The 26,203-nt window shown below is 44.5% G+C and overlaps 2 protein-coding genes across 2 annotated transcripts in view; one reads left to right on the top strand and one right to left on the bottom strand.

Moving 5' to 3' along the window:
* Nucleotides 1–26,203, bottom strand: part of LOC115605013 (interleukin-8-like) — a 53,756-nt gene that overhangs the window by 13,713 nt on the left and 13,840 nt on the right. The gene's annotated exons all lie outside the window — the stretch shown is intronic.
* On the top strand, nt 8,239–10,214 carry LOC115605012 (permeability factor 2-like). Its single transcript, XM_030478760.1, has 4 exons — nt 8,239–8,386; nt 8,509–8,635; nt 8,714–8,801; nt 8,936–10,214. The coding sequence occupies exons 1-4, from the start codon at nt 8,323–8,325 to the stop codon at nt 8,984–8,986; spliced, it is 330 nt and encodes a 109-aa protein (XP_030334620.1). The 5' UTR covers nt 8,239–8,322; the 3' UTR covers nt 8,987–10,214.

A 26,203-nucleotide genomic window follows, 5' to 3' on the forward strand; every position in this document is an offset into this window, starting at 1 on the left:
TGAAGCTGAGATTCCACAGAGTGCCTCAGCAAAAAGGAGCAGTCTCAGGGGTGACTCAGGCCATGGTGCTCTCCCTGCACACTGCCCATCGGTGGGCCACAGTTCTGCACAATCGGCATCCAACGGGGCCTTTCCTCACCCCTCACCGCTCTTGCACAACCAGAAGCCACTTGCTCTTGTCCCAGGCAGTGAAGAAAAGACACAGCTCAGATCAGAATTTGGATCTGAAGCTCCTGTCCGATGGAGTATTTGAATGCAGAAATGTTGTCCAAGGCTCACTGCAAAGATATGAAATTCCTTTGTGAGCAGAAAACAGATGTGCATATGTTCTAGCTAGTGTTTATCTGGTGATGGTAACCAGGGGGAATGTGATGGTAACATTCTGCAGGCAAGTTAACAGCATGGCCTTTGGTATTTAAAGTCATCATACCCTTGAATTGGCATGTGGATACTTAAATAAGTGGCCTGATTTTCACATTTGTAACAGTTGCTGAAGTTGCTGGGTCTCTGTGAGAGCAATAATTGAGACCATTTCAGTACCTTACTTCAGAAGTTCCCAGTGAAGGAATGCATCCATTAGGAATTTTCAGTTTGAGGCCAGTCCCTTGTGAAAGGAAAATACAAGGACAACCCAGGACAAAATCAGGATGTAGATTAGATTGATTGCATGTGCATGATGTGGAAGGTTGGATGAACTCAGAGAAAAGACAATCGCACCCCTAAAGCGTTAACCTGGAGCCCAAGATATCTCAGCCCAGCTTCTGGCTTTGGTGCAGAGTTTTGTGACTCTGGGATAGTCAATTAGGCTAAGAACTGCAAAGATCTCACCAAAGGGGTTGTCATCCTCAGTGGTCATTGCAGTGCAAATTAATTACTGCTTGTTTTTTGTGCCTAACTTTTCCCTATAAAATTCCATAGCTGCATAGACTGAAGCTGCCTGTCTCCCAGGAGGTATGCTTGAGTTGCTGTCGCTCTTTTCTAGAGGCTCAGAAAAAGAAACACTCTGAAGTATGGAGGAAAGATAGTCTCAAAGCCTTGAGAACTGAGTGAGTAATATTTTTATTAAGGAATACATACACTTTAAAAAACAAGAGCAGAGGCTTGCCCTGCATTACGTGATTAAACCAAGTGCTGGTGCAGGTCTTAGAACAAACGCAGACCTCAGACTATAAGTAAAACTGGACTTGCTTTTTTGCAAAAGTAGCATTTGTGAGTTACAAGTATACTTTAAAGTATGGATCTACAAGACCTTTGAAAGAAATATCACCTTTCTTTTGTGCATTTTGCCTGAAAAGATGCAAATTGTGTGTACGAGCTTATCTTTAACACTTTAGGTACTTTAACCTTTTAAAATTCAGAAGAACAGAGGCTTTCTTGCTTCCTTTCTAAAATAAATCCACCTTATAATCCTTTGGAAAGGATTCAAGAAGCACGCCTTCATCCATTTCATGAACAAATAAACTAACACAGAAAAAAAGCTTTTGAGTTGGATTATGGTTTTGCTTCCCACCTCAGCGGCAGGAAGTTCAGCTGCAGGCTACACACTGCTTTTCAGTGCAATCTGTTCTGTTTTCATAGCAATGCCAGCACCAGACACTACCTGAAAGCTGAACTTCCTGCCAGAACCTGACGCAGGTCACACTTCTCCTGCGGGATTTGCATGATTTATTTCTCTTTTGCATTACTTGACCCAGTACATTGTTGAGGATTGAACAGGTCTTATTCACCCCACTGAAGTCACTGAGGTGTTTTCCCTATTACACTTTCCACTTGTGTAAGCTGATATTTTCCCCACCACCATCTCACATGCCTTCACAAAACTGCTCAGGTGAAAAACAGTACCAAGATTTTCTTCTGATACGTGGTCCAGCGCAAGCTCCAAGCGTCTAGGCCTCAAAGACATGAGTCCTACCACCTCTGCCATTTCTACAACATCAAATTCTTTTCACATGTGCACAGCTCACCAGGCTTTTGACTTCAGAGGTTTAGTGGTTCAGCTTCAGAAAGCGGGAAATGAGTGAACGTAATAAGCATCTGAGCATTTTAGTGACCATTAGAGTCCATGGGAATATTTTACTTCAAAAAGCCTGAAATGAAGCATTATGCAAGTAGACACCACTAAGAAGGGATGGTATAGGAGGGCCCTGAGATGAAGGATTACGCAAGTAGACACTAGTAAGAAGGGGATGTTACAGGAGTGTCCTGTAAACTTCCTTTGCAGTGAGATCCCTAATGCTGGAAATGCTGTTTGCCTTTCTGTATGCCTGATTTCTTGCCTAATCTTTCCCAAATTTTCTGAACAGAAATGAAACTCAATCAAAATAATGCCTGAACAGCAAAGGAAAAATGCGGAGATTTTCCTTCCAGTTCTGGCATAGCAGTAAAGCCCTTTGGGAGTCTCTGCCTTCTATCTTCAAATGACAACTGAGCTTTAGAGACTTACCCCTTTTATTAACCGCCATTGCACTTTCTGTTTTCCCTAGGGGAATTCGGTTTACTGCTGTAGCAGAAAAAAGAATGAGGAAGTATTCCCCTCCCCAACATCCTGAACAATGAAATCAAGTGTTTTGCCATTTTCCCCCACATTTTGGTCTAGCATTTCTTTATGACAATATACAATAATACACTAGCAGGGTACATGGATAGTACCAGAAGTGGTACCAGTGAAATGTGTGGGAAATGGAGAATAAAACCTAAAATAAAATGCTTGCCTCTCCTATAGATTTTAAAGTGTATGTTCAAAACCTTTCAAACGTATTTTATGGTTCTGCCCTGATTCAGTGTCCAAATATGGACTTAAATTGGTTTGTTGAGGATTGCTTTGAACAGAAGAGAATAAACCGATGCCCACATGATTTTCAGCACTGGTGACAAAGAGGTACTCGGATTTTATGACAAACAGAATCATTTATGATCCTGCATTGAAAGTAACCTGCAGCTGCAAGTTCCTGCAGGTGTGCACAAGCCACCCAGGAAATAGCAAGCTGCTGATGGCTAACTGAGCCTTTTCCTTTGAACAAAACAGCATTCACCTGAAAGCTAAAAGACAGGGCCTTTTCTTATTGACAACAAGGGCTGAAGCAGCCTCTTGCCCTCAGGACAGAATGGACTAGGGTGGCCATAATCATTTCTTGGTTTACCCAGGACTTAGCACTTTTGCTTCAGATTTTTTCCTTTAATAATATGTGTCTTTGCTAGGAATATGGAGATTTCTCATCGCAAGTGCTTCTCTAACAGCTTCAAGCAAGCAGCAGATTGATAAACCCAAAGGGTAATGGGTTTAAACTGAAAAAGGGGAAGTTCAGGTTAGATCTAAGGAAGTCCTTCATTGTGAGGGTGGGGAGGTGAATGCTCCATCCATGGCAGTGCTCAAGGCCAGGCTGGACAGAGCCTTGGGCGACACGGTCTAGTGTGAGGAATCCCTGCCCATGGCAGGGGGTTGGAACTAGATGATCTTAAGGTCCTTTCCGACACAAACCATTCTGTGATTCTATGAGACTCTTAGTACCATTGCCGTTGTTTTGCTCAGGACCAGTTTTTTTCTGCCACTGAACCATTTATCAGCTTATAACCAAAACCAGACATCTCCTGCCCTTTTTCTACTCTTCTTCCTTGACCAGGAAGATCTACTAATATACGTGAGAATAGACTCATTTCTGTTTCACATCTGCTCCCACAGGCTCAGACCCAGCATGGGCAGGGAAATGCCAAGCATGGTTATTCTGTGGAGAGTCTGTGAAAGACGGATGTCTCCAACTCCATCCCCTCCCTCCCTTGTCTCTGCCTCAGGTCACCAACAGTAAAACCCAGCACAATCAAACGTAATTACAGAGCTTCTTAAGGCAGCCTAATGAGGACGTCAAGCTTTTCCCCCCAGGAGGTATACAAAAGTCTGGTAAGACAGCAGTCCCTATGCATGGAACATCCTTCTCCCAGGAACCCACCCTGAGGTTCATCCCTCACCATCTCTTCTCTGCTAGTAAGCAATGATGTGATGTTGCAGCCCTCCTGGTGACTGATTTAGCCTCAATGTGGCTGCAGGCAGGTCCACAGTTCCACCTGGAGGCCAGTTGTGGTGGAGCAGCCTCTTGTCACAGCCTCCAGAGCTTGCTCTGAATGATGCTCAGAGACAGTTCAGCACTGAACCCAAAATCCACGTGTCTAGCCCTGCACTTTTCATGTCCACTGAGTTCACTCCACCTGACCTTTACTTATGGTAAGGTTTTGCTCCCCCCTGGAAGGTACAGCTGTGCTGTGACTGCAGCTGTCACCCACAGTTATCCCTAGCTATAACCACCTATTCGTGTGATTAGAGCTGATGGAAAGGTCACTGATAGGAGAGGTGGTTGATCCATGCTTATATTGTACGTGAAGAGTTTTAGAGAATGAGAACTGTTTCCTCTTTGTACATAACCATCATTTAGTCCTGCCTTCTGCCTTTTATTCTTCTACAGGACTCATTTCTGCTCTCCCTTCTTAAGGAGCCTGCAGTGCTGGACATAGGTGGTTTCCTCCATGGCGCTGAGTATCCCTCCCACCTGGAGGCATCCTAGCAGGTCCTGAGCCAAGTCTTCCACCAACAAAACCTGCCTTAGTATTTCAGGTGCAGTCCTGTGTTCACTGACGTTATCCTTTGCTGTCTTTTCTACTAATTCGCCTGGTAAAGGCATCAGCTTGCTGGTCTGCACTCTTCCAGACTTTCAGAAGGCCGACCCTTAAAGCCAGGCCTTTTCAAGCCTGGTATCAAGACAGGGGGAAATGAGAGGTTTGGCACGTGCTATGCTTTACCTTAGCATATAGTATTTATTTCATGTTTTTCCTATTTGACCTTGGAAGCAACCTTCCATTCTAATAGCCTTCTTAACACTGTTTTAATCACATAGGCCCTTAAAACATCTTTTCAACATAAATTTACCAGTTATTATTCCTGCACTCCAGAGTCAGCAGAATCATAGGAAACACAGGCTTGTGTTGGAAGGCACCTTAAAGCTCATCCAGTTCCAAGCCCCTGCCATGGGCAGGGACACCTTCCACTAGAGCAGGTTGCTCCAAGCCCCTGTGTCCAACCTGGCCTTGAACACTGCCAGGGATGGGGCAGCCACAGCTTCTCTGGGCACCCTGTGCCAGCGCCTCAGCACCCTCACAGGGAAGAACTTCTGCCTCAGAGCTCATCTCAATCTCCCCTCTGTCAGGTTAAAGCCATTCCCCCTTGTCCTGTCCCTACGGGCCCTTGTCCAAAGCCTCTCTCCAGGTTTCTTGTAGCTCCTTTAGGCACTGGAGCTGCTCTAAGGTCTCCGTGGAGCCTTCTCTTCTCCAGGCTGCCCCAGCCCAGCTCTCTCAGCCTGGCTCCAGAGGAGAGCTGCTCCAGCCCTCGCAGCATCTCCACGGCCTCCTCTGGACTCACTCCAACAGCTCCACGTCCCTATTGTGTTAGAGGCCCCAGAATTATCGAGCAGGGTTTTTTTCAAGTGGTGTGTACCATGAATACAAACCAGGGCTGTCCGAATGGAAAGAGTACTGCTAGAACAGAAGAATGACGATTCAAACACATTGACAAATATCACTAGCAAGCAATGGGTTTAGAAAATTAAAGCATTTATTCAAATGCTAATGGCAAACTGTGGATCTAAATTAAAGTACTCATTTCACAGCAGAACAGTATTTGGACAGAAATGAAATTTCTTTTCAGTCAATGTCCTGATCAACTTAATTTTATAGGAATTTTGACTATCTCAAAGAAAACCAAAGGTAAAAATGCTGAATTTCAAGCAAATCAGAAGCTGCTTTTTTTCAGCAGCCTCTTCTCTGAAGAATCCCTCCAGCTCACTCACTCTCTTGCCCTCCCTGTGTACTCCTGAGCAATTTTAGGAAAGCAAAACTGGTGTGCTCATGATTTCTGCCATCATTTTTAGCATCTTCTTGTATATTCTTGTATCCTGTGTGTAGAGGTTGCCTGAAATCAAGCAATCTGAAAATTTCAAAAAGGAAGGGAAAAAAGGGCACTACAAGCTAATGGGGAAGATGACCATTGACAGTAACCTCAATGGTGATCACATGTATCCAAAATGTTATGTTTTTTCCCCAAACACCTCTGTCTCTAAACACCTCCCTTTAAGGAGCTGAAACAAACTCTTGTCCCTCTTGCTAGTTTGCATGCTACTTTGGGCAATTCACTGAGAATTAAGCAAACTTATCAATAGTAGTTTTTCCTTCCTTTCAACTCAACAGCAGACATTTTTTTGTGCCAGGAACAATGTAATCAATCCAAACCATTCTATGATTCTACTACAGAGTCCAAATATGCTGAAGAATGGACCTACACAGAATGCTTGAAGGGAGTAATCCCTGAGATAGCAGCTTTACTATCTTCTAGGGTGTAAGCCACATTTGGCTTCTTCATTTTTCCTTCATTGCAACACAAGCAATGAAAGTAACATGGAGGATTAAAGTGTTAGTGTCCTAAGAGAAGACTTCAAAGATTTTGTGCTGATTCCAATGAGTGTTCCCATTTTCATGTGGTCACCAGCCTCGTGTCACTGCTTTCTCATCTGGTGTCATCACTTCAACCAAAAGACCACAACTATCCAAAGCACACCCTCAAAAATTGCTCAGATCCACTGAATCTGAATCCTTAGTTGGATTGAAATTGGCTTAAACCAGTTTGGGGGAGGGGGAGTGTTGTTGGTTTGGGGAGTTGGGGTTTTTTATTGGAAGAGTAGTTCATTTTGTAATAGATTCATATTTGCTTTACTTCCATCTATTTGCAGATGCAACAAATTTCTATGTATCTATTTTGAAACAACTCCTACTTGAGGGAAATCTTTGCTATCAGGCTTAAAGTACAAGTCCAGCCAGTTCTAAACAGTCACTATAATGTGCTTGGTTTCAAGTCGTTCTAATAACGATTCATGAGCAGATTTCCTCTTCACAAACCAGAAATATTTCACTGAAATCTGTCTGGGTTTTATCTGATTTTGCTTAAAGTTTCAGATGTATATTCTACAGCAAGGCGATATTAAGTAAATAGGGATCAGGAAGTTGCAGGGAGAGGGAGATCTAGGAACACACTTGCAAACCTTAAATTCCTGCATAGTCCTGAACATGTCACAAACCAAAGAAACACATGGTACAAAAAACCCCTGACCTAGAGGCTTTAGGGATACACGAGGCATTCGAGTTGCTGGGGCAGGACACACAGCAGCAATAGGACTTGGTGAACTCTACTCATGTTCACAAGTACACGTGGAAGAGAGAAACAGGACTGGCTGCAAAAAAATGACATGCAAAAGCATATTTCATACTAAAACTAATTACAAATCATAGAATCATAGACTGGTTTGGGTTGGAAAGGACCTGAAGATCATACAGTTCCAACCCCCTGCCATGGGCAGGGATGCCTCACACTAGACCATGTCGCTCAAGGCTCTGTCCAGCCTGGCCTTGAACACTGCCAGGGATGGAGCATTTACCACTTCTTTGGGCAACCTGTGCCAGTGCCTCACCACCCTCACAGGAAAGAACTTCTTCCTCAGATCTAACCTGAACTTTCCCTGTTTCAGTCTGAACCCATCGCCCTTTGTCCTATCGCTGCAGTCCCTGATGAAGAGTCCCTTTCCAGTGTCTCAACAATGGCATTTCAACAATGAAAGTGCACTGACCATAGCTGAACTAAGCTTATGTGCAAATCAAGCTCAAAAAAATGACACCCGATTTTCTTTAAAAGCTCCCAGAAAACTACATGGTTTTTTGCTGCTTTATGTCAGAAGGTAGCAAAATGCCTCGACAGTCATGATGAGGAAGAGAGTGACCTGTCTGTGCAGAGGAGGGGAACAGGAGACTGGTGTTATGGAGTGTCCCTATAGAAATTTTGAGTGTCTCCTTGTTACAGGAAAATCAGGAACGGGGTGCTTGGGGGAGCAACCCCCACTAGATGAGAGCATGGAGTCACATGGGGTTAGCCAGTAAGGCAAGCTCCAGGACTCAAACCTCCTTCAGGAGAACAGAACGGCTGTCCTCGGGGTCCCATGCAGACCCCGAGCGACCCTCGGAACTGTGCAGTGCCATGCTTCGCCCTGTCCCCTGCATGCAAGAGCCGCTGCTGAGGCCATAGCAGCCCTCTTCCTGCGCCGCTCCTTCGGCACCCAGAACCGGCCCTGGAATAGGTCAACGAGGCTCCCGCCATGGTCAGCGTACCCAGGCACAGCCCCGGCTCAACTCCGCGCCGGGAAATTCCCCAACAGCTCCCGGCGGGCGATAAAAGCAGGGGCGAGCAATGGGGCCGCACTGCCAGCTCCTGCAGCGCCTCCGCCGCCAGCAACGGCCATGGACCCGCACCTCCGCCTACTCCTCCTCTTCTTCCTTCTCCTGCCCGCTGCTCCCTGCCGGGGTAAGCCGAGCTTAGCGGACGGGTCCCGGCAGCGGTGAGCTGGGGGCCGGGGCCCGGCGGGGGCTCGGGGGGGGGGCTCGGGGTTTCTGGCGCTGGGTCTGAGTCGTCGCCTCCCGCCGCAGGGGCGCCGCTGGCCGGGGAGCTGCGCTGCCGCTGCCCGCGGACCGTGACCGGCATGATCCCGCCGCGGCGCCTGGCCCGCCTGGAGCTCATCGCCGAGGGGCCGCACTGCGCTGTGCCCGAGGTCATGTAAGTGCCCGGACCCAGTTCTCGCCCTAGTCCCGATCCCGGTCCCGGCCGCGGCCTCACGGCTCCCTCGCCCCGCAGAGCAACGACGAAGCAGGGACAGACGGTGTGCCTGAGCCCCGCCGCCACATGGGTCAAGCGCATCCTCGCCGGGATCGTCGCCCAGCAGGTAGCGGGCAGAGCGGCCCCCACTAGGGGGTTGGTCCCGGGAAGGAGCCCCGTTAAAGGGAGGAGAGCAGGTTCCTCCTGCTGAGCCGGGGCCAGGCCCTGCTCACCTGCGGCTTCTTGGCTTTTTGCTTCCAGCTCAACACAGGAAAACTGACCAGGGAAGGAAAGTGGCTGGAGGGGAGATGACCTAGAGCTCGAGGGGCCTCCTGCTCTGCGTTGGAGCCGAGCCTATTTACTGAGGCCTTTGTTTAATGTGATGATGTCTGATTATTGAAGTATGGCAAGTACTATGAAAGATGCATCTTTAATTTGGACCCTGTCTGAAAAGCACAATTCTAAGTGTTGTACTAATTCACTGCCTTTAAAACTTTGCTTTTGGGGTGTTCTGCAGGAGAAAAGATACAGGGAATATCCTGAATTCTTTCACAAGAAAAAACATCTGCCTGGGCTGCAGCATTAGCAACCCACGGATGAGCCTTCAGCATCAGCATGAAGTCTATTTCCGTGCTACACGTCTTTGTAAAGACTTGAGTAACTCGCATAGAAACATTCTACATGTCTGCTCAGAGTAGAGAAGGGAGCTGGTGCCTCCCAAAACATGACTTTGCACATGATATACCTGTGTGCGTGGAAAAAGCTTTCCCAAGGGCTCTGCTGAGTCAACACGAGTCTACCCACCGCCACCTTCTGGTTGCTCTCTCCAGCCAGAGCTCCTGGTCCACTACCAGCGCCTGCCTTCTAAGGGAGCTGGGTTTGCTCCTTGCAGCCTTAGACATGTGGTGTCTCTTCATGTATGGCACAGTGCCGTAACTTATATAAATTATATTTGAGTGAACATGCACAAGAGCATGTTCACTCAAATTATTTATTTATTCCACTCCAAAATCCTTTTGGAATTGTGTACATGCAGTTTCCTCTGCTCTGCATATTTCTGTCCAGCAGAAAATGGAAAGAATAGGGACCTAAAGCACTTTTAAATAGTAGAATCATAGAATCACAGAATCATTTACGTTGGAAAAGACAACCTTTAAGATCATTGAGTCCAACTGTAAACCTAACACTGCCAAATTCACCACCAAACCATGTCCCTAAGTGCCATCTTAGTGCACTTCGAATAGGGAAACTGTACTTCGAATAGGGTAAGAATTAAATGTAGTAATGTAAATGTCATTGTGGTGAGACCAGATGATTTCTGTTCATTTTCCAAACTGTTCAAGAAACCTTCATAGTTATATATTGTGTAGAGATATGATCCTGCATCTGGAATAACTACTAAGTTCCTGTAAATGAAAGAGAAGGGTTTTCCTAGCAATGAAAACATTTTCCTAATGTTTTTATTGCTATATATGTTTCCTAATCAAGAAATTTTCCCTTGTTACTTAAAGAGTTTTGCTTTTTAAAGAATAAACATTTGGATACACTTGGCTGGTGTCTGCTTCCACGTGTTAACATAAAAGTCGGCTCCTACACCATCAAGCCTTGTCATTTTAGTTAACAGCTTCTGTACATCAGTACAGTTTCACCATTCCAAAACTCCAATCCTCAGTACTCCTTTGCTTTAATGGGAGTTCTGGACTGAAAGCATCAGGACTGAGCCTCTTTTATTTGGTCCCATTTGCAGGGAAAGGGAATTATTTTGGAAGCTGAAGTGATAATTCCACTGCAGTCACCTAGGAGCTGAAAACTGTACTAGAGAGAGTTTGGAGCAATGAAACAACCTTTTCCCATCACACATCCCCCTAAATATTTATGCCCATTTCTGGTTTCTTTTGAAATGAGGAAACGGACAGGTTTCATATGGCCAGACAACTTAGACCTCTTCCTACCAAGGTTAGGAGAAAACATTTTACCCTTGCACCATCTTGCTGGGCTTGGAAGGATCTGTGCTGCCACTTGAGAGGTTGAGAAGAACACTTGACCTTTTGGCAGACCTCTGGGAGGATGTCTGAGCTGGTTTAGGTTGAATCTGGCCAGCAAAGTGCGGTTTGGGTGGCACGAGGTCAGATAATGTAACTTCATCACCGACAGCAGACTGACATTAGTTTAAATATGAAGCCGTGTGATTGCCTTGGGTTTCTCAAGCCTAAGGGGCTCTTCTTTCTGTCTTGCTGACATGCTTCTGTCATTCCACCTACTGCAAAGGAGCAACACTACTTTCACAATGCCTTTTTCTAACACCTTCTCCATAATAATGCAGGAGGAGGCTCTGGGTAAAGCAAGGGCAGCTCAATCTGTTTCAGTCCTGATGAGCCTGCTGCTAATTTGTTCCTCCAACAAACTCTCCCCTAAGTAAATACTGGTCATGCCAACATTCATGATGGCTTCATCAAGAGAATTCCCAACCTTCGTGAAAAACATGACCAGGCTCAATGTTCTCATTAGTAACAGGGAAATTGTTAGGAAGGTGGCATTCAGAGTGTCTGTAGAACCTGCTTTGCAAACTGCCTGGCTGTTCCAGTAACAAACCCACCCTGTGGACGTGCAAGCAGAGTCGTGATGATGTGCTGCAGTATCTGTTGCCTGCAACACCTGACATGGCCTTTCCCAGTTCATATGATGGTTGTGACTCAGCTGTGGAAGCCGTTTTTGGGGAAGAGTGATCCCTTTGGACCACACTTGCAGCATGCTTAGGACTGAGGCTCCTGGCCCTTTTGGGGACACATGTGGACTGCCTTAACGCAAATCTGGTGGCAAGGCCATTGCTCCAAGCAAATTGTGCTGCCACAACAGGGAAGGAAGGCATAGTCCTCCCTTCCTCGTACTTACCTTGGTCAAAAAAGGCTGGAGATATAAGAAAGTTCACAACAGCAAAGCAAAGCGGGCTGATTTCCTACGATGTTTGGTGGAGTAAAGAGATGTGGCTGGCCCAGCATTCCCTTTGGAATCCCCTGGCAGCTGGGCACTTCTATGTGGCCAAGGGAGACTGTGAAGGACAAACTGAGGAGAGCACAAGCCTGACAGTCATTCTCAACTCACTTTGAGAGTGGCAGTAGGTTAGCAGCACTTTTATCCTTATCTGCGTATATTTCTTTCCACCTCCAGGCCCCTCCACCTCCTCAGTAAACACACAAATAAGTCTGGAATGGCTGGATGTCCGTTTCACACTGCACCTGCTACATGTCTGTAGCTGCCACAGACAACACGGGGATTTTCTGTCTGTGCAGCTAGTTTGCAAAGATGATTTCTTTATTTGGATGACCACCTGGCAGTGGAACACTACTGAAGCCCAGTTCCACATCTGTTTGGCAGCATCTAGCCTGGTTTCCTTTGTAGATAAAGTCTATCATGTGATGAAGCTGCGTTGATTGTTCTGTATTCCTGTTTTCCTGGCAGCTTTTGAGTGATGACCATTTTCAAAGTATTAGGATCAAAGATATTCACTTCTAGATGTTTTCTGACAGTCTATAGGTAGCTGTAGAAATTGCCATTGTGCTCACACTGAGGAAAAGGCTGCAGCATAAGCACATAACACACTTTCACAACATATTAGAGAACCCAGGGCAGATGGAGAAAGAGAAGATGCAAGTGCCTTAATCGGGGGAAGTTCCTTGGTTGGATTGTGCACCTAATTAGACATGAGAGAATCCAATTGCAAAACTCAAGTCCATTGAAAATCAGTTTCGTCAGTTCGGCTACTTGTTCGCACACAGCACCTTGATCATCCACTGCACTAATCCTCACCTACTGGAAGCAAGGTCAGGTCTACCATGCCAGTGTCAAAGAGAGGTTACTGTGATCCACTGTCCCTGCAGGGTGGCAGGATGAGCTATGCACATTGCGTATTTTCCTTACGTTACAACACATTCTCCTTGTGTCATCGGCTAGACCTCTTGACACACTAACCTCATCACACAGAGATGCTTTTAAAGTTACTCTTTCTCCTCAGGCTTCCCTGATTCATACTCACTGGCATAAGAAGATTCTCTGATCTGCCTCCCCTTCTTAGCCCAACATCCAGGAGGCACCAGTGCAAGAGGAGAGCATACCTAGGGCCTTCCATCATGCTAACTGGCAGTGGATCACTCAGCCTCTCCTATCTCTCAACAGTAATTAATGATTAAGTGTGACCAACTGGTTGTATCAGTTACAAAAGGAAGGGAATTTCCCCATAGCTGGAAAAGTCTGTCCAGGAGGTTGGGCTGATCCCGCTGGCACAATTCAGCTAATTGCCCAGGGCATAATCCTTGAAGGAGTTAATTCCTTTGGGATGATCCTGAATTATTTGCCTCTTAACTTTGTTGAGAGTCTATCTAAAAGTGACAGTATGGATCACATATTCTTAATTTCAGCTGCCTCCTACTCAGCCTTCAGTAAAGATTATTGTACTGTCTCCAGCACAAAGGAATAGCACCAGGATACTCTGAGCACCAGTGCAAACAGCACACGTGTTCTTCTTTCACAGGGACAGAGACAGAACAAATGATGCTTATCTGACTTTTTCTTGCCTTTTTTCCTAAACCATGGTGCTGGTAGTACTGCTGACAAAGCCAGATGTATAGGGTTGGCCAAGCACAGCTTAAAGGGAAGTGACTGAGCAATGCCTCTGGGCACAGAAGGCATTTTTTGGAGTCCTTGCACATCTTGAGTCTCCTCTTGCCCTGTTGGTCTGGTGGGTGTTTGCACAAGCCTTTCCCAAAACTCGAGTCCAGGGTAAAGGTCAGGCCAACTCTTGAGGAGTTTGATATGTCAGAGAATGAAGACATTCTAGCCCATCAATGAATGTTCTTGTGTACGTCAAACAAAACGGTTAATTACATCACAGGAAAATGACTGGGCAAATAAGCTTCTTCACAAGCACTGCAGATGTTACACAGCTGTCAACAAGCCACATTTGCTGATTGAAGAGCATTTCCTTTTTGGCATGTGAAGCTATCTCAGAGCTTCTTCACCTCTTTCTGCAGTGAGTTTCTGCTTCTGACACATCATTATTTCTTCGTTGTGAGGCACTCTGTGCTCAGATCCCTCTTTAAAAGCAATGTACCTTAGCAGCTTATCTGCTGCATTAGTGCTGAATCACATTGTACTTCACAGCAAGGCCAGCCAGTGGCAAATGAATGCATGGGGATGAATCTGTCCTAGCTGGAGAGGCATAAGACAGTCTGCTTTGAAAAGCTGTATCAGCATGGAAGAAGGACACACTGTCCGTGATTTTATGAGCCCTGCACAGAATACTTTCCAAATCCCACAAACACCTCCTTCAGATTTTGACCATGCCTGTTCTACCCAAAAGATGGAATTTCCAATTCAGAAAAAGGTACAGCTTTACTTGAAGGTAGCTTGTTTTTTTTCAAGGCTCTCTCAATTATTTGTTGTGAAATCTCCCACTGGAGACAAGAACGACTAGGAAGTGGCTTTCCAGAAGTCAGAGAAGGCAGAGGAAAGCAATGTAATGTAAGATCCTGATGCTGGAGCTGACAGTTTGAAACCCATGGGACAGAAGGGCCACTAGGGAGTTTCTCACTGTATGGGGCATTTGTCATGGCTGTTTTATCACTTGCAGGTTGAACTTCCAATCTAAGGTAATCATTGCTATTGGTAGCTATTTCATTCAGCTCAGCCTATTCCTGCATGTAAGCTGAGAGATTTGGAGAACGCTGAAGGAGTTCCTCTAGTGAAATATGCTCTGTTAATGCAGATTTCTCTTTGAACAAGGCATTGGCCACTCTCTAACAGAGAAATCCTTTTCCTCCATGAGACAGGCCCTTAACGTCCCATCTGTAGCAATTTTCTAAGAGCTCAGCCACTGCTGCCCTTCATGAATTGCCCAAAAAAGGGGTAAAATGCAGGTCAGCCCCAATTGTCCTTCTATACCTGCTCTACTTAAAGTGACAACTGAAGTCAGCAGTGAAAAGCTGACTTCACCTAAGCTGCTACTGACGTTGGAGCGATCAGAACTTCACGTAGCAAGACTTTACCCTGAAATCCAAGGCAATTGTGTTCAGTGAGCTGGCACTTTCCAAAGCAGAAAGCCTGTTTGCACAGAACATTGCCACAAAAAGAAAAACAATCTGAGAGCAAGACAAGATTTTCTCAAATAAACAAAAGCCAGTACACAATGGCATATCTTATAAACAGCCACAAGCCAGGAAACGTTAGTTTATACAGGGGGCAGGGGAGTGGAGGGAAAATATGGGGAGAAAAAAGTCAGCAAACAGTTCACAGAGACTATTTCCTTACATTTTAAAGCTAGTCCATGTCTTTACAATCCCTTTGCCACTGGCACACCTAGCATATCGCTTCAGGTTGTACTCTAAATATTTCTGTGTTGGAGAAACGGGATTTTCAGCATGAAAATGTAGTTTTTCCATGGCACCTTATACGGAAATTTCACAATAATAGGCAGTTTCAGAGTTGTGCAGCAAGGACTAACAGCCAGGCTAGCGTTTTATAGCTTGTGCTTAACTATTGAGCTAGAGCCTGGAGTTCTTTCAGACAACTCATGAGCAAGGCAGAAGGAATTACAGCCAGGAAGGAATTGGGTATTTGCTCCCTACTCTTTGGCAGACTGAACACAATGAGAGGCAAGCACTTTGGAGAGCAATACAAACCCCCACTGCTTTGAGATCTTCCCCTCCTGGTTACTTTAGAGCTTCCGTAACGTCCTGTAGGGTGGCAAAAATGGGAATTACTCAAGTGCCCCAAGGCTTACACATCTGATGGACCTAGAGCCACAGAGACTGCACTGGCAATGCCTACATCAGTGAGTTCACACCCAGCTCCAAGAGGAGAAAAGTCAGCTCCCAACGGGAAGCGAGCTTAACCCAGGATAGGTGTGCGGAATCCAATTAAGCCCCTGCAGCCTACAGGAACCTGTATTTTGCTTTAACTTCACGTGGGCTGTGCTTAAAGGGAAACATGTTTGGCTGAGTGGAAAGAAGCAACAGCATCTGCTGCAGTAGGAAACCAGTACATTTTACAACAGCACGTTTTGTCTCCAGACGAATTTGCCTCATCCTTATAACCCAGCCTTGCTTTTCTGTGAGAGGAATCATAGGAAAGCAAATTAATGTGAACAAGGATTGTCCTTGCTCTTTATTTCTTCCTCTTTACCTGGCAAGTAACTGGATGTTAAGCGTTCAAGTTGTGGACATAGAGAAAAATCTTACTGAACTTTGAAAGCTTCTTGCTGTACAAAATAGCTTTTCTCTCTGTAATGCCAGAATTTTAAAGTCCAATATTTAGGCTGTTGTGGTTAAAAGAAAGTGTTACATCACTCAGAAATGGAGAAATTATTATTTTGGGTTTAGGGATACCATCTTCCAGTTGTTGCTCCTCAAGGGAAAACATCTTGCTATATTAAAAAGCTTTCCAGGGAAAATAATGTATTTTGTCTGACCCATCCACCAGATGAATGCAAAAATTTAGAGTAGGAAAGGGCTAAAAAGTTGTCCTGTCTCTGAGAAAAACAGTAAATCCAATTATGCAACTTTGCAGACATTAAAGAGAGAAGAAATTAGGGGTGAGTGTAAGCTGGACAAAGGTACATTCCAAAAAACAAGGGAGAATGGGAAGGGTTACTTACAGAGATGTAATTAAATAAATAAATAGTCTACTAAGGGATGGACTTAACAATATGACAACTAAATATGTAAGTATGTACACACACATCTACTTATATCAATGGCATGTTATGAAATCACAGAGTGACTCAAACAATCGATATTCTATTCCCAACTGGCTATTCCCCTGGGGCATAATGTGGACATATTTGAATGACTGGTGTTACTGGTTCAGTCATAGGGGGAAACCTGGCCATAAGGAAAACCAGCGGCTTCCAAATGATTGTCATACTGTTCGTAGACACAAATATTCAGAGTTCCCTGCCCTCCCTTGTCCCCATTGCTAAGTGAGGGAGAGTGATTTAGCGTGACCAGAAGGTCGAAGGAGGTGATCCTGCCCCTCTGCTCTTGTGAGACCCCACTTGGAGCACTGTGTACAGTTCTGGTGTCCTCAACATAAGAAGGACATGGAGCTGTTGGAGCAAGTCCAGGGGAGGTCACAATCAGGGGCTGGAGCACCTCCCGTATGAAGACAGGCTGAGAAAGTTGGGGCTGTTCAGCCTGGAGAAGAGAAGCTGCGTGGAGACCTCAGAGCAGCCTTCCAGTATCTGAAAGGGGCCTACGAGGATGCTGGGGAGGGACTCTTCATCAGGGACTGCAGCGATAGGACAAGGGGTGATGGGTTTAAACTGAAACAGGGGAAGTTCAGGTTAGATCTGAGGAAGAAGTTCTTTACTGTGAGGGTGCTGAGGCACTGGAACAGGTTGTCCTAAGAAGTGGTGAATGCTCCATCCCTGGCAGTGTTCAAGGCCAGGTTGGACAGAGCCTTGGGTGACATGGTCTAGTGTGAGGCATCCCTGCCCATGGCAGGGGGCTGGAACTAGATGATCTTAAGGTCCTTTCCAACCCAAACATTCTGTGATTCTTTACTGCCTTCCCCCAGAACATCTTCCTTCTCAAAATTTATGCTAATAGACTGTTTCCTCTTTGCATTTTCAACCTTTTGTCCTCTTTAGACTATATATCCCTTTTTATTAGCAAGAAAAGGAAAAATTCTGCTCGTTTTCCTCTCCATGGGAGTTCTGCTTCACATGGGTTGAGGTCCCTGTGCCATTTGGCACCTAAAGCAGAGCCCTCATTGCACTGATCCTGGCTGAGAGAGGCCTGTGCCCCAAGGTATCAGTGACTCACCCAACTCCACTAACTGAGCAGGCCAGGCCACACTGAACTGCACCTCTCCTCGGCTGCAGGAGAGATTTTGCCAGCTCACTGCAGGGAGCTCCCTCTCACTGCTGGTCATTACCTACATGTCCTCGCCCTCATGTGAAACTGCACCAGCAAATTCCATGTGAACATTCTTCTCTTCTGCCATCAGAAATGACAGATAGAGTCGATTTCTTTTTTAGACAATTTTCAAAAGAGCTTGAATGACTCTCAGTGCGGGACCCTTTACACAGAGAGAGCTGTGCCCTGAATTGTGCCCTGTTTGGTCCTGCACAACTTAGGGTTACCAGCATCTGAAGGCATGGAAGACTCTCTTTACTATCTTCTTCTACGTAATAATAGCTCTAATAAATGGCATTTTAGGCAGTACTTGACAGATAAAAACAAGAGCCTGAGTGCCTCAGTTTCAGGAATCCTTTCTGAATACAGTATTTTAGGTATGTCAAACCCATCAGCAATTCCTTACTAGAGAAGGCAGGGCTGGACTGGATCGAAAGCAGAGTACACTGTAAATGTCTGCTCACAGGCCAGTACATGGTGATCGGTGGTATGGCAGATGCATGCTTTTTTGTTTTAGTATAGAGCTGAATTTTCCTCTCACCTAGAGACACTAGAAAAAAGTTGGAAGAAGAGATCTGAAAAACGAGATTGTAATCATTAGGGTTAAAGGCAAGAGCATAGTAAGAGACAGCCTTGTAGTGCTTGCAAATCTGCAAGGACTTGCAAGAGGGAATTAGATTGCCCTTGACTGAGAAGAATGGAATAAATGCAAAGAGGGCTAAGGGCACAGAAGGCAGCATAAGGAGATGTGGCTGTTCCCAGCATTGCCACAGCTGTTTTTTTGTTTGTGCGTGTGTGCTGTTGCGCAAGTAACTCAAATCCTTCTTAAGCAAAATCGTAAACCACACATTATTTATTCTCTTTTAAAGGAATGGCAGCTGGAATGACAAAGTTAAAGCATAGCTTTAAATGCTTCCTAAAACACCACCTGTTATTCAGAGGTGTTGAAAACTCAAACCTTCTTAAAACATTTTGTTTATTTATTTTAAATTATTGTACAGTACAAATAAAGGCAACAGCTCAGGAGCTCTTTTCTAGATATCAGAGCATGTGGTATGACTTGCCCATACAACTAAAGTCTCTTTTCCTGCAGACAAGTGTGTCCTCAGCCTCAGGAATTGTCCCTGGCTTGCTCTGGCCCATGAATTTGCTGCATGCTATATGGGATAGTGCATAAGTAGGTGTAAGAGAGTCATAAACATAATTTTTTTAATGTCATAATGCTCTGACTTCCTCATCCAATCCAAACAATATGATTACCTTTATTTTTGCCAATGTTCTATTATTAGGTTGATTCTGTCTTGTATTTCAGTACTGAGAGAAAATTGAACAAGTGCTGAGCTATAAATGATGATAAGCAGTGCACCTTAGTACCTCTCTCACAGCTTTAACTCGTATGTTACTCTCTCTCAGTATTTTACCGTTGTCTTGGAATTAAGAAGGCATCTCGGTAAGCAGAGTGGCTCTAGCTTACTGCTCAGTTCCAGGTGTGTTACCACAAGCTGTCTCATCTCACGTTTTCCCGCTACTTGTTCTGGTTGTGGCAAAAAGCGGGAGTGTGTCAGTAATTCCATCTGTATGTATATGTGCATGAGAAGGAAATCCTGGCATGTAACAGTGCCAGCAGTCCCATGTGGGTCTGAAGACACAGCAGAGTTTGTTTGCAGTTCACCATAAGAAGGCACAGAGAGCAGCCATGGACAGCAAGACTGTAATCTCCCTCCTGATTCTCTCTTTTCTGGGCAACTTCCCTGGTAAGAAAATTCAATTTCTTTTCCTTTGTATTACAATTCTCCCACAATATGGTTTAGCTAAAAAGAATGTTTTCAGGTGTGTAGGCCTTCCTCACACTGTCTTTGAGGTAGCAGGTGTGTCAAGAAAAACATACGCATGGACTGTGGGCCTGTTTCAGAGTGGGCCTGTTTCTTGTCTCCTGGGCTTTTTTCTGCTAGTGGAGATTCACTGCCATTGGTGAACTTGTCCCTTAAATATTCTGAGAAAGATGAGATTACAGCCAGGGCCTCAGAGGTGATAGCCTGCACTAACTGTGTGCCATATTGCATTGCTATCACTTTTCATGCTGCTTTTATGTTAACTGGCCCTGGGATGAAAGCTTGGAATATTGAACCTACTTTCAATCAGACTATTTCTAATCAAGAGCCATCTGTTAGAGCTCTTTCCTGAGAAGTATGAGGGTAAAAAAAACCCAAACTCTGCTGGGAAAGTCCAAAAAGTATTTTGTGGGCAGAAAGTATGCCAAGTTTAGGGCTTTGGAATGCTTCCAAGCCTTGGCACCATGTGAATGCTTCCTCCTACTGCATCCTGGCTTCATGTTGGGATGACACACATCTGCAGTCTCTGATGAGCCAGAGTAGAGCTTCGTGTGGGCAATCTCAGGCTGGACAAGTGGCTAAAAGGACATTACACAAACCTGCAGCGAAGCCCTGGCATAGCCTTTAGGAATCTCATTTTATTCTCTTGAGCCTGTAGATGGGATGTTGCCACTCTGCTGTGATGCTCTGTGCTTCCCAGTGCTTGACTTTTTGCTTCCTGTCAGGTAGGCAGGGAGGTGTCGGTCAGCCAAAAGAAACACTACAGATTCAGCTGGGCAGAGGGTACGTGAAGAAGGGAAATAGATGGATGGTCATAGCAAGGCACAAGAACTAGCACAGGGTGAGGTAAAGTTGGTCTTAAAGGATGTTAAGACTGGCTACAGTAAGAGAGGACTGATGAACAGACTGGGATTTCGGCTCCTGCAGCCCTACATGCCTCTGTAAGAGTGTCCATGTGTCCCCATCCAGTTATCTGGAGCTTGTCTTTGCTTCTTGTTGACACTGCCCTCAAAGTGCTGAATCTCCTCTTTCAAATCTGTTCCACAGTGCAAATGTCAGGAACTTCAAGCTGAAGATGCAGCTTGCCTTAGTGGGAAACATGGACAAATATGCTTTCTCTAATTACTATTTTAACTGTTAGTTTGGTTCAGCTGCAGACATTATAAGCTTCCCTTCCCTTTCTTTCCCTTACAGAGATGATGCTGGCAGCGGAGCTGCGGTGTCACTGCATCCAGACTGCCACAGGGCTAATACTGCCAAAGCACCTGGCCAATGTAGAAATCATTCCTAAGGGCCCACACTGCAACGCTGTGGAAATCATGTAAGTAAAGCAAGCAGGCAAGAGAAGTTATGGCTTACAAATGCTCACAGGTTGGCAGCCCTTAAGTTTGTAATTCTCAGCCTTGCCTGCGTCCTCCTCTGACCTCCTCAGGTGCCAGTATTAACCAAAGTTCAATGTTCATTCCACTGCAGAGGCACACTGAAGAACAGCAAGCAAATCTGTTTAGATCCCCAGGCCAAATGGGTGAAGATGATAATTAACGGGATTCTACAGAGGTAACTGCCAGGATTACCTGGGAACTGGAATTATTCCACCAAAGGGTGTATTTTCTCCAGTATAAACACCAATGTGTGTGCAATCTTCAGCATTCTTTCTCTGAGAGCCATTTGAGTAGTGCAGGGCTGAGAACAGGGGAGGACTGGATGTAGTGGAGAGTTGGACAAGGCAGAAACAAGGACTACCTGACACCCCTCAGCAATCTAAACCAACCTGTTACGTGTCATACTGTTCAAACAAGTCTATTGATACAGGTTCCCTGGGGCTGTGTTCAGCTCGACACTGGCCAGGGCAACGACCGCGCTTTCTAGAGGCACAGCCTTGGAAGCAATACAGAAGCGTTGCTCAGCACTGCCCTGCTCCAGCTGATCTGCCCAAGAGACATAAGGATCATAAGAACAAGCTCCTCTTGTGTCTGTGCATGGGTGCATCTCCTGGGTGATAAATTACACATGGGCAAACTTCTCCTAGAACAGTTTCAAATGACTTTCCGCCTTAGTGCAAAGTAAACATTCAACTAAAAACAAACAAAAAAGAAAATAATTCTTTCCTTTTCCACCACAAGTGAATCTGTTTCTGTCTGGTTTCAATGGTTGTGTTTTAATCTCACTGTTTGGTGCCTGCTGTAATTCATTACAATATCTGTGTTACAGTTCATCCAAGAAGCGGCGTCAGTAAGCGAAACAGAAGCATCTCTGCAAGCAAGAGAAAGCTGCACGGAAATGCTTTTGGCCTTTAAGTGTCTTCTAATTCCACTCTAGCTTTCTCTATCCTTGCTGCTCTCCATACCTCAGCTGTTCCTCTGCAAAAGGAAACTGCTGGGCTCAAGAGGGTGTCACAACAGTAGCAGAACCTCGTATTTTATGGCAAAATTTGACATGGTGCTTAACTGCAGAGGCATGTAAAGCAGCACCCTGACCAAAGCCTTGCCTTGCACTGCTCAGCTGGAAACCCCAGCACAGGGTTAGCACGCCAAACACTGCACTTGCTGAGCTGGCACTTCCACTAGGCTTCCTTCTGAAAGGCTATGAAGTACTGTTTTGTTTAGTTTAAAGAGGGCTGTAGGTTTCTAAGCAAAGAAATCCTAACCAAAAATTCTTACTGACAGAAAGACAGAAAAAAATATTCAAAAGGAAAAGAAAGGGAAAAAACAAATTTATTGGTATTAATAAAAACCTTGCATAGAGGCAACATAGTCAATGAAGTGAAGCAAAAGCCATAGATTTCGGTGTTTAAAAACTGGTTTTTTGGTCTTATGCCTATTAAATAAACCTCTAACCTTTAAACAGCAGTCATACTAATTCTGGTTCTGTCACCAAGCTACCAATGTCACAAGGACTCTTCTACAAAAAAAGTTTTTAGAAGCCATCAATTCAGCTGTTCATAAATGAAATGTGAAGAAAATGTGTGTGAAATATCTTCTATGTTTGCAAACATGCTCAGAGTTTCGCCACCTGCAAACCATTGTCAGGGTTTATTCACAGTGCACCGGGGCTGAAAAAGTTACTGTAAGTGCAACAGTACTATAGGTAATATTCTGAATTGCTATGCCTGATTTTATAAGAAAATAAACTAGATTTTAAACAGTTTTTCAGTAATGACACTTTTGCTAAAACATACTTCCTTTTCCCTTTAAATAATATATTTGAATACTACCTTGTTTTCAAAATTAGAAGTGCCCAGTTCCCATCTGAACACATTTCGGGTTCTACCACTGAAAGTGACACTGTAGGTCTCCAAGCACGTGTGAGAGATGATGTCTCAGCTGTGTAGCATGAGGGGCTATTGAAGGACTATCTGACTCCTTCATAAATGAAAGAACACACCAAAACAGATTTGCCATTAAGACCTCACGCTTACAGGTAACTGGAAAAGTAAGATTTTTCAATTCTTCCAAATACATTGAAAAAGATGCTGATCCATTCCATTAATTAGAAACAAACCTGTGGATCTTTTTATCAGTGTTTGGAGAAAAATACTATTTCCTTCAGTTTTAACTGATATAAGGCAGCTTTTTTGGCCAGTTTACTTTGCCAAGAGCACACTCAGCCCAAGGTGGTACTGAGAGCACATTACAGTAGCAGCTGGTAATGAAAAATGGCTGATAAACACAGTTTTGCTCTCTAAGACTAAACCCCAAATTGCTATGTCAGGTTCAAAATTGTGTCTCTGCAGACAGCCCGTGATTGCACTGACACAGAAGATTAATACACCATAAACATGGTGGCAGGGGGTTGGAAATGGATGAGCTTTAAGATCCTTTCCAACTCAAACCATTCTGTGATTCTATGATGCTATGAATATGTGCTCTTTACCAATTCATTCAGCCTAAATGGAAGAGAAAACTCTTCCACTGGATTATTTCATACTCCCCAGCCGGGAGGAATGGTAAGAACCATTTTTACTGAGAAATACAATAAAGCACACAACAAGATGTACATTTCCATCAAACTTCTGTTCTCATTCATTTTCAGTCTTACTTTGGCACAGAAGCTTTTGCAGCAGAAGGATTGCATCTGGGTTACACTATAGCAAAGCCTTGCCCTATTTGCTTTGCACCAGACCTGTACCTTAGCACTCTTTTCCCTACAAAATAGCAATGGGCCTTTGCTGTTCGAACAAACTTTTCTACATGATCAGCCTGTTTTCAAACCCTGTGAAGGGAAGTTGGGTACTTAAAGGCTGGGTGGCTGGTGCTAAGGAGAAAGACTTCCCTAGTGCTCTTCTTCAGTGGGTGTGCTATGGCAAAGCCTGCAATCTCGGACTCCTTAAATCTCACAGGATTTTCCCCATGACCTGAATTATTTGTCTACTTTTCCAATGACTTTCTGTCCCACCCCACCTGACACATTGAATATCTCAGTCACAAGATGTAAAAAGCTACACCAGCATCAATAGAGAATAGTCCCAAACTTCCTATTTACACTGATAGGAAACAGCAAAGCTCAACCTAGAAGTGGCTCCACTGCAGCAAATAGAATTTTACTACAGGTGAGCATAGCCTGCAGATGCTTTTGCCTCACGACTGCCATATAACTAAGTGCTTGCCCTGTAGATGAACTCACTGTTATTTACTATGAGTAGCTCACTGGACTACGGAAAACACAGTTCTCTCTACTTCTGTGAGACAGCAATTTTTCATTTCAGGGTTTTTCCAAAGACACACCCTATTGACTAGTCATCATCTCTTAACTATTAGCAATATCTTCCTATCATGGCACATGAGTAACAGTATATGGCAATGGTAGGAAGGCATTATATACCTTAAACTCACAACCGGGCAGGAACTGTGTAGCATGTTATGACCAAGCTTGACTGTCCCCTCTCCTAAGATTCTACTTTTCTGTGGGAGTGGTCTTACAGAAATTAGTTTTGAGATTAAGTTGTCCCCATGCTCATTCTGGAAGATTTTTGTGTATGGAAAGTTTTAGTCACATCTTTCCAAAGAGAGATGAGTTGTTTCATACGAAAGAACAAGTACATATCCCTTAGTAATGCTGTGGTTAGATGAAAAATGAGAAGGATTGAAATGAGCAACATTAGAGCTGACACATCTTAGAAATGTGTTTAAAAAAAAAAACCAAAAAAAACCAACCTAGTAACCTAGTGAGGAGCTGGATTGGGGAATGAGGAGGAAAAATACTGGTAATTTGAGATAAAAGGTTCCAAATATCCTCAGACATTTCCTAGAGTAAATGCAATGTTCAGCAGTATGTAAATGCCAAAATCAGACTGGAAGCCAGTAGAACGTATGTGGCTGAGAGAGTTCATAGGTTATGAATTAAAGATGAGCAGTATTTGAAGGTAAAACTTGCTGAGGGCACTTATTCTGAAACATGAATGATTTGCTCCAGTTCATTCTTACCACTTTGCAAGTAAGCAAAGACCAGTGTTCACATTTATTGTGACACCAATACAAATATTAATCTTACAGAGGTATCATTCACGTTTGGCTTCACATTTCCCCATTCAGACCATTCAGACAAGCTAAGTCTCAGTTGAAAAAAAGTCATGTTTTTACAGCAATATTAGATGTGGACATTAAAGCTTAGCATCTTTTTGGAACTTAAGGAGATTTACTAATTGCACCATGAAAATCTTAGGCTGTCTCAGCATTGGAAGGTGCTGCTGTTAGAAGCTTTAAATAATCCTCTTGAAGGGTATCAATTCAAAGAGGGCCAGAGTCATTCAAATTCTACATAATGGCTAACAGCTTAGAAAAGGAGTTATCATCTTCTGCCTGACCACCTACCAGGAAATTGAAAACCTGTAAATATATTTTTAGAACTCAAGTACAAACGGTAAATGAAACCATTTTTTTTTATACTCTCCCAGAGGGGACCAGGGCACCACACGCACTTAAAACAGGGCCAGGAACAACACTGGGGAGATGACCTGGTCTAATGAAATCTGTCCCTGTCCATGTCAGGAGGTTGGAACTGGATGAGCTTAAGGTCCTTTCCAACCGAAACCAGTGATTCTATATTCTCTGATATATGAGAAAGAGGTGATCCTGCCCCTCTGCTCTCGTGAGACCCCACATGAGACCCCACTTGGAGCACTGTGTACAGTTCTGGTGTCCTCAACATAAGAAGGACATGGAGCTGTTGGAGCAAGTCCAGGGGAGGCCACGAGGATGGTCAGGGGCTTGAGCACCTCCTGTATGAAGACAGGCTGAGAAAATTGGGGCTGTTCAGCCTCAGAAGAGAAGCTGCGTGGAGACCTCAGAGCAGCCTTCTAGTATCTGAAGGGGGCCTGCAAGGATGCTGGAGAGGGACTCTTCATCAGGGACTGTAGCAACAGGACAAGGGGTGATGGGTTCAAACTGAAACAGGAAGTTCAGGTTAGATCTAAGGAAGAAGTTCTTTACTGTGAGGGTGCTGAGGCACTGACACAGGTTGCCGAAAAAAGTGGTGAATGCTCCGTCCCTGGCAGTGTTCAAGGCCAGGTTGGACAGAGCCTCAGGTGACACGGTCTAGTGTGAGGTGTCCCTGCCCATGGCAGGGGCTTGGAACTAGATTATCTTAAGGTCCGTTCCAACCCAAACCAGTCTGTGATTCTATGATTCTGTGATGCACACGCCTGCTGTATTGATAGAGCACATATGCTTCAAATTCAGGAAGAAAATATAATGTTGTAAATATCTCATGTTTCAGACACTAAAAAGATATTTCCTTTCTGAAAAAGTTCATATAGAGCAGAATACACCATCCCAATATTATTCTTGTCT

The sequence above is a fragment of the Strigops habroptila genome, chromosome 3 (assembly GCF_004027225.2).
Source record: "Strigops habroptila isolate Jane chromosome 3, bStrHab1.2.pri, whole genome shotgun sequence".
Lineage (NCBI taxonomy): Eukaryota > Metazoa > Chordata > Aves > Psittaciformes > Psittacidae > Strigops > Strigops habroptila.